This window comes from Paramacrobiotus metropolitanus, unplaced genomic scaffold, assembly GCF_019649055.1.
Source record: "Paramacrobiotus metropolitanus isolate TYO unplaced genomic scaffold, Prichtersi_v1.0 Parri_scaffold0000072, whole genome shotgun sequence".
Lineage (NCBI taxonomy): Eukaryota > Metazoa > Tardigrada > Eutardigrada > Parachela > Macrobiotidae > Paramacrobiotus > Paramacrobiotus metropolitanus.
Window position 1 is genome coordinate 329836 of NW_026570292.1, and position 18244 is coordinate 348079.

The 18244-nt window shown below is 42.3% G+C and overlaps 4 protein-coding genes across 7 annotated transcripts; 1 reads left to right on the forward strand and 3 right to left on the reverse strand.

The window, feature by feature from the left end:
- Positions 1 to 499: 499 nt before the first annotated feature.
- Positions 500 to 1517, forward strand: LOC129594860 (uncharacterized). Its single transcript, XM_055491713.1, has 4 exons — positions 500 to 631; positions 722 to 833; positions 1062 to 1147; positions 1242 to 1517. The coding sequence occupies exons 1-4, from the start codon at positions 500 to 502 to the stop codon at positions 1515 to 1517; spliced, it is 606 nt and encodes a 201-aa protein (XP_055347688.1).
- Positions 1518 to 1597: 80 nt separating this feature from the next.
- On the reverse strand, positions 1598 to 13263 carry LOC129594897 (atrial natriuretic peptide receptor 1-like). Its single transcript, XM_055491756.1, has 20 exons — positions 12881 to 13263; positions 12125 to 12166; positions 10677 to 10701; positions 7422 to 7738; positions 7166 to 7209; positions 6573 to 6611; positions 6084 to 6161; positions 5552 to 5689; positions 5353 to 5403; positions 4963 to 5275; positions 4622 to 4700; positions 4284 to 4560; positions 4033 to 4206; positions 3481 to 3808; positions 3060 to 3333; positions 2784 to 3003; positions 2518 to 2711; positions 2376 to 2425; positions 2210 to 2301; positions 1598 to 2071 (listed from the first exon to the last, which is right to left on the reverse strand). The coding sequence occupies exons 1-20, from the start codon at positions 13200 to 13202 to the stop codon at positions 1943 to 1945; spliced, it is 3186 nt and encodes a 1061-aa protein (XP_055347731.1). The 5' UTR covers positions 13203 to 13263; the 3' UTR covers positions 1598 to 1942.
- A 971-nt stretch (positions 13264 to 14234) lies between these two features.
- Positions 14235 to 15267, reverse strand: LOC129594919 (uncharacterized). Its single transcript, XM_055491784.1, has 3 exons — positions 15139 to 15267; positions 14874 to 15055; positions 14235 to 14692 (listed from the first exon to the last, which is right to left on the reverse strand). The coding sequence occupies exons 1-3, from the start codon at positions 15178 to 15180 to the stop codon at positions 14377 to 14379; spliced, it is 540 nt and encodes a 179-aa protein (XP_055347759.1). The 5' UTR covers positions 15181 to 15267; the 3' UTR covers positions 14235 to 14376.
- Positions 15148 to 18219, reverse strand: LOC129594918 (uncharacterized). 4 transcript variants are annotated; one of them, XM_055491781.1, is made up of 7 exons: positions 18051 to 18219; positions 17826 to 17969; positions 17490 to 17749; positions 16950 to 17115; positions 16489 to 16884; positions 15537 to 15648; positions 15148 to 15277 (listed from the first exon to the last, which is right to left on the reverse strand). In XM_055491781.1, the coding sequence occupies exons 1-7, from the start codon at positions 18093 to 18095 to the stop codon at positions 15273 to 15275; spliced, it is 1128 nt and encodes a 375-aa protein (XP_055347756.1). In that variant the 5' UTR covers positions 18096 to 18219; the 3' UTR covers positions 15148 to 15272. The 4 variants fall into 4 exon arrangements, with proteins under 4 accessions (XP_055347756.1, XP_055347754.1, XP_055347755.1 ...); XM_055491779.1 differs by having other exon boundaries at positions 15537 to 15669; XM_055491780.1 differs by having other exon boundaries at positions 15167 to 15292.
- Positions 18220 to 18244: the final 25 nt, after the last annotated feature.

The following is an 18244-nucleotide window of genomic DNA, read 5'->3' on the forward strand; positions in this document are numbered from 1 at the left end:
GGGATCTTGATTGGCAATTTGTGCGATATGCCTGTATACACCGTTATCTGAATAAACGTCATCCAACACAATTGATCACTTATCTTTTTATCCACATACAAAATAATCAGACTGTCTGACGTCACTATTAATCATTCGCCTGTCGATATTTAATAATTTCAAAAATAATAAAACTAGATAAAACAAACTGACTTCCTTTTATGGTAAAACAATAAGATGTTGTTAACCTTTTGTCCGAAATTGTAGCAGAGATATTAGCGTTCCACGGTCAATAAACCGAGCAAAATGCAAAACAGCTCTTGGCGCATGTGCAGGGTTACCGGCTCCCACTGACCTCACCGTTGACCCGGCCGTCAATGTTACCATGTCCTGCTGCGCTGTTTACGGAAACTCAGCATAACTCGTCTTTACCAACGACACATTTGCATAATCTCAAAGCTCACGCTCCACATACGCCGAAACAATTGAATTATCATTTTTCCTAAAAAAGTACCAAAAAATGTCTACCGAAGATGTAGAAACCGTGCACGTGGAAAAAATTGTAAATATTCCGCCCTTATTTCAGCATTTAGCGGATTACCTCGGTGTATCGTTCCGGCGATTCTGTATCGTTCTCGTCGTCCTGACCATTGTAAGTGGAAGTGCAGAGCTATGGAGTTCTTAACCCCCGCGATAAGCTGTGATTTGTTTATGTTATGTATCGGATCTCGTTGGTTGACAGATGAAGATGATATGCAATATCGTCTTCCAGACGGCGGTAGGCTGGTGGCACACGTGGTCCTTTTCAGCCGATTACGAAAATCCCGATGTTTTCAATCCGATTATACTGATGGGTACGTCAAAGGCACCGGAATTAAATGCGCAATAAGTGTATTATGGCGTGTAGGCTCGGACATACAAGCAGTAAATTGTCCACTTATTAAGATCAAATGCATTCAACGCACATTGTTTTTTCTGGTTGCACTATAAGGTGTTCATTTCATGCATAATACCTAATTAATACGGGATCTCTATAAAAAAATTCTTCGTTACCGATTGAAATTTAATTTTGTTCATTACAGCGCTTCGTTCAATTTCCTGGATGGATGTCGGGTTTTCCATATTGTACCTGCTAGCGACAGCTTTAGCTCTGGGAGGTCTACTAAAGGTCAATTAAATTTATAATCGTTTAATTTAATATGCTAATATTTTAAATATAGCATCATCAGTTACGATTATTATCATTGGTAGACATTTTGCAGGATCATGAATCACTACTGAAACCAATCCTATGGGCTACTATTCCTTTTATTATATGGCGCGCGCTCGTCCTGGCCTTCTACATTTCCGTGGCGATACTCCGACATCGAGAGTTGTTCCTCCTGTACAGTGGCTATGCGGCCTTGATAGGATACATTTTTGTATGGGTATTATTTTGGGTAAACGATGGTCTTTTGTTCAAAGCATTGTTAGTGCAATTTTGGAGGTACAAACAAGGAACTGGGCATCCCATGTGGGAGATTTTAGCCGAAAGGTGAACATATAGTTTTATTCGTTTTTATTTTCATCATTCATTTGAGCTCATGATCAAGGGTTATTGCACAAGCGTGGTCGAGACGTACGCTAAGAATTCGTTGTGTCACCTTCAAGAACAATGAAAATTTATTTACGATCGATCGTGCTACGAAACACTACAGACCAAAGACCCAAATTAATCATTGAGGCTAAATGCCAATTATTGCCAGTTACATACGTATAACAAAGAAGTATTAGGTTTTTAGCGGCTCATCACAATATTTCGTTCGGTTTGTGGAGTTTTCCATCAAACATTGGTGCGTGTGCGGTTTGCGCCACTCGAAAGCATTTGATTCTGAATTTTGACAGCACAATCTATAGCAGAAAGTTAATCAATAACTTCCGGCTGAAATTTCAACGGAATTCGGGTGTGTACCAAAACCGATGGCTAAGAACTGGACAGTTTTACAGACAGCTTCTTGGCAACCGGCTCCTTCGACACGGAAGTTCTTAGCGCCATTTTGACGTCCGGACTGGGCTCGCCGGTCAACCAATAGGTCAACATTTCACCTTTACCCTGTATCAACAAGATATTCATCACCACGAACACTTTATTTTTACTGTTTATCTGCTCGATGGAAGTGAAAAATAAATAAACACAGGAAACAACGGCAGATAATTAGGTTAGTACGGTAATATATAACCTCCAACGTACCTTAATAGTTATGGGACCGCGAGGCTCCAAATTGTACCGCGGCACCCCGGCAAGAAGCGGCCCGGAACTGGAGCTAACATGAATTCTGGATGCTATAGAAAAAATGCGCAAAACAGTGCATATAAACTCTGCTGATTCTCCGTTTTGTAATCACTCTGCTCTGTACCTTCTCCGTGGCTCTCCATTCGGCTCGCCGTATTAATCGTATCTCCAAATCTTAAAATTGAATCAGTTAAACAGTTGGCAAATAAGGATGCTGTTCAGTGATAGCTCTATCATAAATGTGCACGCCAACCGGCCATTCTTACAGGCAATAACGCGGCATACGTAACCCAACGATCCCCGCCGCACACGGCCCGGTGTGCATCCCTATACGGATACTCATCTCGGTTCGTCGTTGCGTCATGAACAGGCTTTCATTCTGGTGCATAATATCGATGGCGGTGTCGGCAATCTCTACGACGTGCCGGTCGCCATTACGAAGCGGAAGGCCACTTGCAATCTAACCGTGAGATTCAACGTCACTGATCTTTGGCGTCATTGCTATTAGGGCTAGCAAGCTGAACGCAGATACCATGTAGGAGTCCTTGATGGTCTCCACTTTATACACATCGTACCGCTGCACAATCCGGTCGAACACGCGGTACACATCATTCAACAATTCCACAACGGCTGGCGATGTGGACACCTGACAAAACTGGTCAAAGCCCACCAAGTCGCTGAAGAAGATGGTGACAGCGGCGAACTCCTCGGCCGCCACGATCTCTTTGTTTCGAAGTTTCCCCACAAAAATACTGTAAAACATTTGCGGTTATTTTCTCTAATTGTCACAACAGCTGAGTTATTTTACCCCGGAATCATTTCTTTCAGCAGACTGTCCACTTTAGCCATTTCCGTCAAAAGGTCACCGGTTCGTACGGCTATCTTGTCCTCCAGATCGGCGGAGTATTTATCAAGGCTCTTGAGAATGCCATCCATGACGCTGGAGCCCCGGTCAAATTTCTTCAGTCGCATTCGTACCTGCCCAATGTCAGGTCGCTTGTGCGGATCCACGGCAAAACAGGAGTCAATCAGGGCGCGCAGTTCGGGAGGGTAGTCGCCGCTCGCAGTGTTGAACGGTAGATCTGCAATTCAAATAGTTTTCTTGCGGTTCACAAACAGTTAGTTACGCACCGAGTTTCATGGGTCTTCGAAAGTTTTATAGTGTGGTACTTGTCAACAGTTTAAGCGCGCGTTATCCAAAGGTCATAACGCTATTAATGCTGAATTACCTGAAACCGAAGGCTTGACGACAGTGGAATTGTAATTCCGCGGACCGGCACCCGTCCATATTTCGCACATCACAATAGCCAATGAAAAGATATCGGCGGTGCGACTGCCGTCAGGGAACTTGGTGTTCGGTTCCAGTTGTTCCGGTGCCATCCACAACTTGGTCACTTCTCCATTGAATTTCTCGACCATGACGTTGGCTAGAGCGGTATCCAGGCGTCTGGACGCCACTCCGGCTAAACGAATGGAGTACCGCGAATCCAGCAGAACAGTGAGACTGGATAAGCTTCCGTGGAAGCGAAGTCGCGACGTATGAATGTACGCTAAACCCTAGAAAACGTGCCGTTAATAAAACAGTTTCTCGTTGCATGTCGGAAACTTCGGAAACTATGAGTACTTCTACGTAAATAACTGCCGATATAAAACATTTATTTCTGAGCTGCTAACAAATTAAAGGGAAGACGAAAGCAAAACAAATCAGTATTAATTGTGGTACGTGGAAAGCACAGAACATACCACAGAACAGGTGAAAGGACTAACAATAACTGACGAACCTTGAGCAGTTCATAGATGAACGACAGCTTCATCTGTTCATCCATTATGATCCGGTTCTCATCCAGCAGATGCCGCATAGATCCCCGCCCATACTCCCATACCAGCGCTAGCTCCTTCTCGAACAGCAGAATGCCCATAAATCTCGAAACGTGATCATACTGTAGTGTTTTGACCTAAATAATCGCACAACATTACCAGAATGAATTCCTCCAAGTGTAAGCAAGCCTTCTTGCTCACTAAATTTACATACTTCAGCTAAGGTGCGGAGTAACTTCCGGTTGGCCATCAGCTGTGGTAAGGTCACAGTGTTCGCAGTGCGAGCAATCTGCAGCCACACTCGTTCTTCTTGGTACATGGCCGCGACAGTGGCCGAATGCTCGGGATCCGTTAAATGGACGGGGATATCTGTAATTTTATCCGAATTCGTGGAACCCCACGGCTTCCTGTCAGCCACATTCAGGACGTAGAAAAACACTGAGTCCAGGTGCCACCATGAGGAATAGGTGACCTTGTTATGCACGTGCCGCCTAGCAAGACACCAATCAGTCTGATGTAAATTTACAGTCCTCTGCTGGTTGTTAAACGTACAGGTACATCCATGTCGAAATGATTCCGGCGACCATCACCAGCCCCAAGGCGGTGCCCAGCGCGATCGCGTAAGCATCGGCTGCAAAATAAACGTACTCTGTACACACATGTTTCAGACTGCATGTATAGTAAAATTTAAATTATTTTCTATGCTGTTTATTCGAACTGCAACCGAACTCCGAGTTTCGAAGGGTGACCTTTCTAATCAAACGAATACTGCAGCTTTCGAAGTCGTGTTCTTCCGCCTCTAGATCTAATGGCGGAAGCCGTTATTTGTAAAAGATCGCCAACATATAATATAGATGTAGCTGAGTGTTCTGTGTGCTTTTGATGTTTCTTACATTTCGCGACCGGGCAACGGTCATTCAGAAAGCCGCATTTGGGTTTATCGGGCGGTGGCCCGTTCAGTCCTCTCCAGTCGTCGGCCAACGGCGACAACGCACTGATGGTGTTGTTGTCCCATGTGTAGTACCAAGCCATCTCGAACTCTTTGGTTACCGGATCGAGTTTCTTAAACCACGTGTCGCGTTTGCGGATCCCATTGGCACCGATAACAACCGACCGGAAACCCATGTCGAAGGTGTGGTTGGCGTAGTACGATGTAAAACGCCTGCCGCCCATTGTATCAAGAAAGGGCCAGGTTTCATTTAAAATCTATGCAACCAACATTCGATACACCAAATTTAATGCCAGTGTTTCTAAAAAATAAAATACTAGCGAAAATTTCTTACCCGAAAAGATACCGCGACCGCTTCGTACGCCGCTAAAGAAACATCATTTCTCTACAAAATAATAAGCGTCCTTTGAATAGCTGCGTTAGAAGAAACGTTTACAACGATAATGGTACGGCAAGCAAATGATAATCAATCGTGTACATGGGGTTTCTGAAAATCTGCATCAGGAACTTGTGGCGATGGAGTAATTATTTACCAGTTCATCGACGTTGTACGTGTAGTTGTACTTGGATCGCACTTGACCGGCCACATCGATGACAAACTGCCCCAGTGGACTCCAATCGGGAGTCGGCAGCTGGATCATAATGATGGACTGGAACGCTTCGTATGCTGTCTGAAAGGTCACAAATGATAATGTGCCACATTAGCTAAAGAAAGGAACTACAATACAGATCACGATCCGATGAGCCAGAAGGACGCAAAAATTGTCACCCATCGGCTCGCGACCCATGGGAAACATAAACGGCCTATATTAATTACATATATGGCATTAGCTAGTGATGTAAAACATAAAAAAATTCAAAGCCGACCACCACTGTATTTTAACTTTCCAATATTACAAAGCACAATAAACCGTGAAGTGTGTAAATTTCCGTAATTTTATGTACCTCAGTACCTGCATATTTTATGCAAAATGACATAGAAATGCTGTTGAGTGTGAAAATGTTTCCAAAAATAAGTCTACATAATAAGCACAAGGGCCTTGAACTATTATCGAACTTACGTACCGCATCGGAGCTATCATTCAGTTCCCAGTAGAGTTGTCTACCTTGCGGCACTTCTATGGGATCTTGAAACAGGAAGACCTGCGTATAACACGGGGAACAAATATAAATATCGCGTCTACTTATCCAGGCGCCCGTCAGCACCGGCAAAAACGTCGACAATTGATTGGCAGCATGTTTAGCCGCGACGGGTTGTGTTGACACAGTCAATACAACATTATCGTCAGCCTACTTACCGGTTTAAAAAAAGTTGCCGTTTTTTTTTCGCTACTAAGCGATCAATTTACCGCTGGGACAATCAATATATGTTTGCCGAATAGTGGCGGTTGACCTCTGCAGCGCCCAAATCGAAGATCTCATTAAAATGTGGTGCACCAAGGCACCGCACGCCACGGTTTTCAATATACGTATATTTGTCAATTTAGTTTGTTTTCGCGGTAACATTTTTTTGACGGTCACGATAGAACTGCATTAGATAAATAACATACGTACATAGTCGTTGCCGGTCATGTTTAGTCGTTTGGCGACAAGCTGCAACATCGGCGATAACATTAACAATTAGCCAATTTTATACTGCGCATTACTACGTAGTAGCACAACTATATAGTTTAACATAATTATGTGCACTGTAATTTGGGAAAGTACTGCGCTTCGTCCTTATCAGTATCCGTGATCAAAAGTAGTGTACTGTCGAAATAATTTTATATGCAAATGTTATGCGTTAAATATTATGCATAGAAGTATTGCGTACATGACATATATTATACCGTTTTGCAGTAAATTACGTAATTGAAATGAATTTCGAATATGTACAACACTTATGTTTTATTTCGACAACAGCCAGTATACATAACGAAATGCCTGCGCCGATTTACACCAATAAAAATGATCGAATTTAAACGTTAAAAAAACATCCAAAATCATTAGAACCACTCGTGGCCTTCGGACGTGCAAGCAGTGTACCAAAAACAGCAGCTGAATTTCCACGAACTACAGCTAGACTGAATCGTTGTCTTCAAAAGGCGGTCACTTATGTAAAAAAACACTTATGTTTTATTCATAGAATAGTGGTTATTGGAGTTTACCATAATTTGTCGCATAACGTCGCCGTTGGTCGCAATGAGAATAACTGGAAAGACGAGAATAATATTCAGTTAAGCGATATACGAGTGTAGAAAATACTGAATTACAATAAATGTTGTGGATCGACCTGGTAACATAGTTCTTAGCTTCCGCACCACTTTAGACGGGACAAAGGTCATGTATGTTCTTCATATATATTCTCTTCATGGCCGGTTTTGTGTACTTACTGTGGCTCTTGTGACGCTCTTGTGTACTTACCGCGGCTCTGCGCCTTGGCCCGTAGGAGCATTTTTTCGTAATCGACGGCGTATCGCGAATCAAAATCCTGGTAATCATATTCGAATTCCCCGGCGACCTGGGTCAGTACCGATTTGAATCCCCGGCACGCAATGGTGAACATGGTGGCAATGCTGGGCAGCAGGGTAAGGGCATCGCAGTACACGGTGATGATGCGCCAGTTGAACTTTAACAGGAACTCCCGCAACGCTCGCGACGTCAAGCCTTGCCCGACCGGACTGAAAACGATCAGTGTGGGATAGCGTTTCCGATTCGTCAGCGCGTTATCCGCCGAAGTACTAAACGAAAGAAATATTCTTAACCTTATCGCAAATTCCTACATTAAACTGTACAAAAAGCGAATTAGTTAAAAACAATTTCTGTATACAGAGTATAATCTACGGATCTCAGAGTACTGTACGAGTATAATCTGCCAACGATTACCATCCAGCTCCGCACCAAAACAAATCATAACCACTTACACTGTAATTAATACATATCTAGCCATATGGATTTGCTGGAATTTATTGTATTCGTAATTTTTATCTGGCAGGGTACGATATTGCAGCGCGCTACAGGAACTAGCGAATACTGCATTCGGGTTTAAAAATCTGGATAAGGGTGTGGCAGGAAGTTGTATAATTATATCAAACAGATATTGCCATATACGAAAGTACGAATACAATGCTCAGTACATTATGTTCGTGCATGTACCAGCAAAAGTAACCCGAACAGTATTAATTTTCTGTGTTTTTTCTTAAGGCACGAGTAGAATGAGGTTTGCGTCTCATGCATGTATTCGGCACTTGGTTACCAAAAAGAAAACATATATACCCTACCCTAGCCATCCTTTGAATGGATGTGATTAAATGAAATGCGCTCCCCATTTTCTTTAATTATAATTTTGCTTTGAAAGTCTTACAGTTAAGCATAAAAGTTACAAGGTTTAAAGCAAGCCATGAAAGGATCCTTAAGGTAGCAGTATAGCAGCACTTCTTTTTGGATTTTTGTGGTGTACCCGCTTGTTTGCTGCCCTAATGTTCTACACACTATAGAATCGTATGCGTAAGTGCGGTAACGTAAATGCCGAATTTTACAAGTGCAAATAAATGTATTGTACACTGTTGCTTGTACGGCTATACAAAATTTACTATAAAACATAATCAACACCGAAAAAAATCTTGTTCGATGTATGAACAGCCAACAAACGTTACAAAGAGAAGCAGCTGACTAATGCCACATTATATCGAGTATGGATCGCTATGCCGGCTGGACAATGCAAACTGCAGACATAACAACTTTTTGCTCCAGGTAAAGTAATCGTTATTTCACAGTACCGATAGTATATACAGACACAGTAGCAGTGACTACGATCTGTTTTCTTTTTTTTACGAGATCTGTTGCGGCGGTTCGATAAGTGGCCCTGACACTGCGCCACTTCCGGCGGAAGCGCGACAGGCGAGCAGCCATCTGTCAGGATAAAGCTGTTCATGCATAAAATATGTGCCCTCCGCGGTAATGCGATTCCCAGCGGTCGTGGCGTGAACGTTGTTAAGCAAGACGAATCACAACAGCGTCCAGCAGCCACTTCGCGCCGGGATAAACACTTTTTGCACGGATACACTATTATTCTTACAATTAACCAATAAGCACTCCCCCTCAGTGCCGGGCCGGGACGGCCGGCACAACATTAAACCACCCGCAAAGGTAAAAGAATTATTTCAGGAAAATCGATATAATGCAATAAACCAGCACTGACTTTCCAATACGAGCATTTCTGTAATTACACAAAATTCGTGTAATACATCGATAGTATTTGCATCCTTATAACAACGGTAACAGTTTCAACAACGAGATTATTTACTTACTTTAAAATCAACCTTCATAATAAAATTACAAGCTTACTGTACAAAAACATGTAACCTACCACGCCAGGTTGCGGAACTTGTTAGAAAAATTGATTTTTCTTGTTGTACGCACATAAATCCGATACCGGATAGTGCATTTTTCACTGCACATTGCCAGTGCAATTTAGAGTGACACAGCTAGCGAAGTTTTTTTTCTATATTTAATAGGTAAAGTAGCGTCAACAAGATTGATTTCAGCGTGAACGATTTTTTATATGGCGTAGTGTCTCACTTGGACCAAATTGCCGGTTTGATTAAACTCGCAAAAACTTGCCGACCTAAATTTCCATTAGCGTTGGTATTGTCGGAAATCACTCAACGGTTTCGTTGACTGGAGATCCTTGTACAGTATTATTTTCACTTTGGTGTACGTGTGAGAGTCCCGTATACAAGGCGTCATAGTTTTAATATAATACGCTAACCGTCTGCACTAATATCATTACGTAACGACCTAAGCAAAAGTGAAACCCACCGGGAACCTTTTTTGACCGTAATGCAGCTATATACGTATTTTTCTCTCGTGATTTACGTGCGACCGATGACGCAGTACAATAGGCGCGAAAAAGGTCATCTAATCAGTACAATTTTGTAGATAGATGCGCAGATTAACAACAAAAGCACAGATCGGTTAATGCATTAAAAGTTGAAGGTAGTTCACTAAATTATCAAGTCTAGATGAAAGGTTTCTCTAACCAGCGATTGGATTGATTAATTAATTAACAGGCAGCTACATATGCTTTCCCGGTTTATCAGCTATGGATACCGTAAGATATCTCTTCTAATTTCCGCTACGGAAGCGCGCAACTGACCGAATGCTGGGATGCAATCGGAGACACTATTCAATTGAAACGTATTCTTAGATCGGGGGTACCGCCAAGCTGGTAAACAAGTGTTACGTTTAGTAATTTGACGCTGCTCTGAATAAGCCGATAAAAAAGACTCCTACTACGCAAACACCAAAAGTTTCACGCTATAGCTGTATGTCATTCACATTTCACAGGTACCGAGACAGTGGTGTAAATTTTCGGATCCTTGTTGAATTATTAAGTGTAATTGCACGTTTAACGTACACAGTTACTACAGCCCATTTACTACAGGCATCCGGAACTCTGAGCCCCGGGAAAGTGCAACCGTGTAGATGGATTCTTCCACACTGATAATTTTACAATCAATTCAGTTGAAGTATACCGGTAAATAAATGTATATCCGCGTTGGATAGTGGTTCCTTTTTCATCTACTAATTTTAATCGTACTTGATGTTGCAATTTCCGGTTTGACTCAGCGCAAAAAAACGTTGTTTTACAAATTTGTTTCGATGGAGCTGACTTACCTTGTTAAAAGCGGCACGTCGAGTTCTGCGAATAAAAAATAAAAGTGTACGAAGATAAACCGCAAATTTAGAATTTACAAATTATCTAAACATCATTATCCACAATTACCCTAAAAGTACTGAGTGTATTGTTAGTCATTACCGGCAGGATACTCACAGCTGATCAAATATACAGTGTATTATACTCTGTAATAATATGTTGTATCTTTGTTTGGATGTTGCGTATATGAGTGCATAGAAACACTAGAAATGAATAATGTAAATTTCAAAGACTAATAAATTCCTGTACGCATTCTATAATATCTTTATACGGTTAAGAAATTACACGATTGTGTAAATATTATAAAATTACAAAATAAAATAACTAAAAAAACAAATTATTTAAAAAAAATTTCGTAAAAAAAAATTTTAAACCCTTTTTTTATATTTTTTATTCTGATAAATGTGGTTGAGATTTGGATACAATTAAAGATTTCTAAAACTGGAATTAAAATAAAGGAAAAAATTAACAGAAAAAATTCTGTTAAAATACAAAATGAGATATCAATTAGTCTTATAAAAAAACAGTTGCGCAATAGCGCACAACAACCGATAATCTAATTTGCGTTTGCTGGTGCATGTGATCGACCGGTAATCCGGGATAATGTCGGTATCTTCCCATCCTTTTGAACGTGATATCCTAGTATTACGTGTGAAAAAAACTGGGCTTTTTTCTACGGTACAGCCAAACCGGACGTGGTTACCCAGGATTATATTACCGGATGCCGCAAATTAAATCTTTCCTGTATATACGGTGTACCAGCTGTATGCATGTAAGACAGGCGCAGTGACCGTCGACTAATGTAACCAGAAAAATTGATCGTTTTCGCTTTGAATCTGCGGTTATCGATAGCATACATCCAGATAATTATATGTTGTCTGACATGCAGCTTTTTGACAATGACACCAGCGTTATAAACTGTCTTTTTTTATCAAAGAGTAACCTATCTGCCTGCATCAGCAAGTATAATGCAGCCGGCATAAATCATCATAAATGATTGACTGCGTCTGACTTTGCGACCTCCCGATACGTCAATTAGAGAACGGCATTCACGTGTGCGAGCGGACACTTTATGGCTTCCGGAAAATGTCTCGCGCGGTGATGCAAATATATTCCCTATAAACGTTTCCTGTGTCTGTCTTTCTTACATAATGACCGTAAAAGAAATGCCAAAAAATCGTAGTTCTCAGATTACTCTTTTAATATCTAGCCAGTAGCTTATGCAGTCAAATTAATGCACCCATGAACGAATTAATGATGATGTGGCTGCCGACTGACCGGTGAGTTTGTGAAATTAATAATGCTTTTTGCCGGCTAAAGGAAACCTTGCAATAAATCTGTTTTGCTACTGGCTGATGAAAGAGAGGATTGCGAAACAGCATAAGAAAAACGATAATTTTCGACGTACCTCTTGCAAAATCTCCAAGGGTAATTTGCTCCAGACTGCAACCTGAAATTTGAAATACCACCGACATTATCAAGGAAGCGTACATTATTACAGGTACAGTAATAGCTTTATTATAAGCAGACTTTATAGTTAATTTATGAGAGGAAAGCGGCATGTTTCGAAGAAAAGCTAACTCCATGGCTTCTCGAAATGGCATGTAATTTTGACCCATGCCGGGTACTGCATGAATACAAAACATACAATTTATTTTATTTTTAACACTTCAAAGTTTTGACATAATTAAATAATTTCTGTTGCTTTTTTATACGCGACTTATGACCAGGACTCAGCGCACAACAATGTGCAAGTGTAAAATGTAAATATATACTAAAATGTAATAAAAATATACAACATGTTACACTAAAAAATACATATAAAAAAATTAATATATACGTACAATTCTTAAACATACATAAATGTAGTTCTTTGGCTTATGAATCTATGGATTTTGTTTTGAAATTTTATGACTTAAAGAGCTGTCTCTACTCTCTAATACAGTTAGTGCTGCACCTAATTATATAATCCAAAATTCAGGCAAGACAATGCAGCTGCATTATAGAATATTTATATCCGTATACTTTGTATTTATCCTCACTGTAACCTAATACACAATAAATAAATTATTTTACAACCAATATGAATTATCCAATATGTAGCATTTGAAGGCAGAATAATACCGATGGTTGGTCCTAACGCACTCGTATAGATGTATCGTACCTGGTGAGAAAATCATGGCGAAACCCTTCTGGCGATTAAGTATCTCCACAATCTCACCGGCCACTTCCGGCATAAGATCGCCGGTATCCACACAGCCGGTGGCGTTCACCGGGCGCGGTTTATAAATGCGGTGGAAGGACAGACTGGGCACCATGTACGCGTACTTGCGCTTCATCTCCTCGAAGGCGATATCGTATGCCGGACCGGTGGAGTAGATCCCGTACATGGGATTCTGCCCGATTATCACCGTGATAATGGACACATGGGTCGTGTGTCCGCCTTGCATGCTGCAGTATAGAAAGAAGATGACCAGCGGCAGCATCGCGCATGAGATGCCGTGATTACAACGACAGGTGGTGCATGTAACCGCTGCCGTTATAAATGCGCTCACGCTGCCGGGTTGTAAGTTACACACTGGGACCGGATGCGGAAGCGGATGGGGAAAAGTGAATTGATTTTAGGGATGTGCATATATACTTCTATGTAAGATGTGTGTGTGTATTACAGCGATGCTGATAGAGTGTATAAACTATAAAGGTACACTTACCGGCCTTACGTTGTAGTACATGTGGTTTACGCGCAGTATGCATGTTTGACGGGGTGCTGTATTGTGTAAGTGAAGCTACCGGGGATACTGGATCCACGGCCTTTTAGCTACAAATATATTTAAAGGAAATGCGGCAGCCGTTTTGGGCACACGGAATGTACGCCCGAAGATCACGAATGCTAATAATAGTGACTTTGGGTTTGGATGTTTTTTATTGTTTAAAATTTAATCATTTCAATCAGTTTTTATCTACGCAAGCGTATGTGTACTGGCAGCCGCCGAAATAATAATATTATAAAACTTAATGTATTCTAGAAACCGTACAATGCGTAATAACGTACGAGTACTGCGTGGTAGATAGCGCTATGGACAGCTTCACGCACAGTGATTTTCAGTGCTCGTATGGAACTTCCTAAAAAAACGGTAAAATCACGAATTTATCACACTTAACTCGTGCCATGAAGTCTGCCCGAAAGCCGGTACAGTTTATGTACTATTACATCACTGAACGGCGTTCAGTGAACGCGATACGAGTACCTTATCAATTTGATAATACGTAATGGTACCGTAAATGTCGCACGATCCAATCATCCCAGTGATTGTTCTAATGTTCTATTAAGTCCTTACCTCTTTTACACAGATTCGTTCATAAAATGTTATATTGTTCATTTTTTCGCCCAATCACTACCACGGTCACAAATCGACCTGTTCAATTATGAGTACTACCCAGTAGGTGACCGCATCAAGAACGCTAACAGTTATTAGGTCTCATTATATGCCGCACACCAATTGTATCCGAATCTTGTTTGATCTTCACGTAAAATTTAAAAAAATAACAATCACACCACTTTGGTAACTCTATGTTATGAATGCTCAATGCTTGTATCTGTACCTGTTCAGCAGAAAATTAAAAATAACAAGCACAATAAAATGTCATCCAGCACATTAACTATTCAGATCCAACGCCCTCCATCGCAGCTCCGTCCACACTGCACCCAGGTTGACCAAGCATGGCCCAGCCGACACTCGGTTGCCGACTGACCAGTTCCTCTTTCTCTTGCGCTGACAGATGGGCGTCCAGCCACTGACGTAGAGCAGCGTAGTATTTCGGAGTATGAACCGGGGATCTATTCAAGGCGATAACCACAGCCGCCACATCCAGAATCTTGTCCGCCAGGAGGGAACCAAGGATATCCACAACAACGGTGTACATGTCCGGCACCTCGGCGACAATGTTCTCCGTCACCGCCACAATCTCCCCCACACTGCAAACAACATTTAATAACGGAAGTAACGCAGAACGACAAAAAGTATAAAAAAAGGAAATCAGCATTTCGATCAAATCATTCTTCGTTGAATAGTGTTTGGCAACAGTCAAAGTAAAAGGAAACAACATCACTACAGCTTCTTCCAGTCGGTTCTAGTGATTTACTGTATGACCTTTACCCATCCGCTAGAACCTCGGGCGAAAAGAGTCGCTCGCGCGCCAAACCGCATACAAACTCCACATATTTGGCGCGATCTCGTAGCCGGCTTTCGAAAGACTTCTCCAATATGTTTTGAACAAACATCGCCTTCGCGTTATCGGTCCAATGTCGAATGTTTTCCACTGAGCCGATTATCACTTCCTAAAATCATACAAATTCAACACTGCGACGTTCCCCTACAGGCATACTGTACACCCATGAGCCGCCACTAAGCTGCACCTGACCTGATATTCTTCTCCTTCCGTATTAGCCGCCCGCATCAACATCCTCCACGTTATCACTTTTATCGCGTCGGCGTCGAATTCCTCCTCTTCTGCCTGGTGGCATACCACAATTGAATCTTCCGGTGAAGTCTCTGCTAACCTGCAAAATCCAAACCTGCACTTTTTAACGTTCTGCAACGCGGCTATGTATTTTCGTTATAATCCGCATAGCATCGGTCACTGATTTCATTGTTCGATATCATCCAAGACCGCATGCTGCCAAGAAAAAATTTTATAAAGGAAACATCGTGGTAAAATGAATATAAAATACGCGAATGGATTACTATAAAGGCTGTAAAATTCTTATTAATTGCGCGGGAATGAAAGTACAGGAAAATGCATTCTGTTAGTGCACCAACCGGGATGAACTGGCGCCACCTTGCATGCCCATTCCGCATCCGGCGTCGCAAAAGGCCGCTTCGTGCCACCTTGTGGCCATAACATGTTCGTCTGGCTATGAAGCGAATTCGCCTGAAAAACACTCCCAATGGCCTTGAAATGGGTGAATCTCGGAAAACACACATTCGGCATTCGGAAAACACACATTCGGCACGCTTTAAGGGATTTGGCCCGGTACATAGCGCTAAAATCGTGTACATTGACGGGAATATTCGCTTTCGCGCACTTTCAAACACTATTTTGGGTTGCTTTTTGACATTATGTAGCCAAATGATTGGTGTACATAGGCGTGAAAACCGTTTGTGCGCGCAACATCCGGTTGCTGAGTTATGGCTGTCAGAAAATTCCAAAAAGTTTAAATGCATTCAAGTGTACCAAAAGTCTCATTATGGACCGATCCCTTTCAAATTTTGCGCGTAAATGCACATAACCATGAAGATCGTTTTGACACGGATCCAGACTTCCACGATTTTTTTGAAATTTTAAAATGAATTTTAAAATATTTGAAATTCATTTTAAAATTTGAAAAACATGCTAGAACAGTGGATCCGTGTCAAAACGATCTTCATGGTTATGTGCATTTACGCGCAAAATTTGAAAGGGATCGGTCCATAATGAGACTTTTGGTACACTTGAATGCATTTAAACTTTTTGGAATTTTGTTACCCTCATAACTTAGCAACCGGATGTTGCGCGCGCAAACGGTTTTCTCACCTAGGTATACAATTCTTCTGGCTACAAAATACCATAAAGCAATACTGAAAGTGTTTGGGAGCGCGCAACAGCGAAAGTTCCCCTGGATGTACACGAATTTGATGCTATGTACCGGGCCAAATCCCTTAAAGCACCAACAACGGCATATAACGCGCATTTAATTGTGTATGCAAGACGCCAAATGACTAAACTCCTCACCAGTAATCCCAACACTTTCCGCTTCCCGCCAGGCTCTACGGGCTGGACTATCGGGCAACCACCATAATCGGGAGCCTGACCGTCAACACTGGTAGACAGCGTCTCCGACGCCGAGCTGGGATGGGTCACATCGGTGTCCGGCATCAGAGCACCACTTTCCACAGCAGCGCCGCCGTCGGGAGGCAGCGGCTGACAGCCCGGCAGCACTAATGGGCGGTCTGTCTCCACCGCTCGTCCTTCTTCCTGATGGACTGCGTGTCCACCCGTAATGGTGGCCGTTTGGCGTTGAAGACAATTATTATTTACGATTTCTTCCATTATGCCACGAATACGTGACGACGTCACCTGCGCGTCGATCATCTTCTTCAGCTGATTCAAAATAAAATCCACGGTTTTCTGAGCACAACGGAGCAACACTTTGAACGCACTGAAAAGGAGTAAGTAACGAGACAGCTGCATACCTGATCTCTAATGTACGGACCACAGATCGGCAGCATGGCGCATAGGCATTCGATTCGACCTTCGCTGACATCCTCCATTGTCACCGGGAGCACTTTTTTCAGGAAATAAGTAACGTCAATACTCCGATCCGTAAAGTAACCGTTAACAAACAGGTGCGCTATGAATCTACGGAAAACGAGATAAGCAACGAGTCGACACTTGACAGCAGAAAAGCCAGACCAAGGGCTGCTTGCACGTAAAGTTTAATACCGCGTAATTCATGCTTCTCCTCAAATGCATATACTTTCAGGCTTCAGTCACGAGGCCCGATACTAAACTTGCAAGTACTACAATATATTTTTATGCTGAAACGTAATTACAAAGGCCTGCGCGCTTGTTACAATACAGTACAGTTGTACTGTATTATTAAGCGCGATGAGATTGGACACCGGCTTTATTTTCCCGTTTCCACTGGCTTAACCTTGATTTAGTGCTACGCTAAAGCCGTTACCGTCCAGGGAAACAAGAAAAAAGTATCGTATCAAAATGATTGACTTAACCGACTACAGGCCAGATAACGCTGACGAACGCTCTCCAACTTGATCCGGACCCACGACGCTGCCGATCCTCCGTTCTCCCGCTTCCTCCCTTCCAAAGCGTACAGTTCACGATCGACATCCTGCCAGTACTCCTTCGCCCAGCGCACTACAGCCGTGTTGAAGCGCAACGCTCTGCCCGGGGATTCCTTCGTTTTCATGTGTTCGGATAATTTGGCGCACAGATCGGCGCAGGCTGCCGCCAGATGCGGCTCCGTTATGGCCTACGGTGAAGTTTACCGCTCGTACTCAAATGTACAGTGATAATGATGATATGGCGCATCATGGCCAAGTGCCAACCTTATTCCCAATCCGCGCCACCGTTATCTTCAAGTGATATTTTGTGGAGTCGAGAGAGCTGAGCAATATCATGGAGGCGGCTATCGACGAGACATTGGCGGGGTTGAGGACTTTTAACAGTTTTGGAATGTCTGTGGAAGGTGCCTGGAACAGAATGAAGAAAAGCTTGAGTAGCACCTAGATGCCATGCCAAGAAGCACCAGCAGTCGTCTGAGTACAAATTACCGTTTCGTTTGGAACAACTGGAAGGAGATTATGGCTAGTCTCCATGGCTTCTGCGGGATCAGTCAATCACTAAACAAATTAATTGTATGATTAATAATTTTATAGGCACCCTGTGAAAACATAGAGCAATTTAGTAAACACGGCACGGACAAGTAAGCGCAGATGAAGAACCGACTGAAGATCTGCTACAGAGT

Excerpts from the sequence above, each read along its gene's own strand:
- LOC129594897 (XM_055491756.1), bottom strand. The coding sequence starts at position 13,202 with ATGCTGCCGCTGGTCATCTTCTTTCTATACTGCAGCATGCAAGGCGGA. Across the intron at positions 5,690-6,083 it reads TGAATGATAGCTCCGATGCG|ACAGCATACGAAGCGTTCCA; the intron begins GTACGTAAGTTC and ends GTGACCTTTCAG. Across the intron at positions 2,302-2,375 it reads AATGGAGAGCCACGGAGAAG|CATCCAGAATTCATGTTAGC; the intron begins GTACAGAGCAGA and ends TTTTTTCTATAG.
- LOC129594860 (XM_055491713.1), top strand. The coding sequence starts at position 500 with ATGTCTACCGAAGATGTAGAAACCGTGCACGTGGAAAAAATTGTAAAT. Across the intron at positions 834-1,061 it reads CAATCCGATTATACTGATGG|CGCTTCGTTCAATTTCCTGG; the intron begins GTACGTCAAAGG and ends TGTTCATTACAG. Across the intron at positions 1,148-1,241 it reads CTCTGGGAGGTCTACTAAAG|GATCATGAATCACTACTGAA; the intron begins GTCAATTAAATT and ends GACATTTTGCAG.
- LOC129594919 (XM_055491784.1), bottom strand. The coding sequence starts at position 15,180 with ATGTTGATGCGGGCGGCTAATACGGAAGGAGAAGAATATCAG. Across the intron at positions 15,056-15,138 it reads CGGAAGGAGAAGAATATCAG|GAAGTGATAATCGGCTCAGT; the intron begins GTCAGGTGCAGC and ends GTATGATTTTAG. Across the intron at positions 14,693-14,873 it reads CCCGAGGTTCTAGCGGATGG|TGTGGGGGAGATTGTGGCGG; the intron begins GTAAAGGTCATA and ends TGTTGTTTGCAG.
- LOC129594918 (XM_055491779.1), bottom strand. The coding sequence starts at position 18,095 with ATGGAGACTAGCCATAATCTCCTTCCAGTTGTTCCAAACGAAACG. Across the intron at positions 16,885-16,949 it reads GTCCGTACATTAGAGATCAG|AAAACCGTGGATTTTATTTT; the intron begins GTATGCAGCTGT and ends CGTTGTGCTCAG. Across the intron at positions 15,670-16,488 it reads GGAAAGTGTTGGGATTACTG|GCCATTGGGAGTGTTTTTCA; the intron begins GTGAGGAGTTTA and ends ACCCATTTCAAG.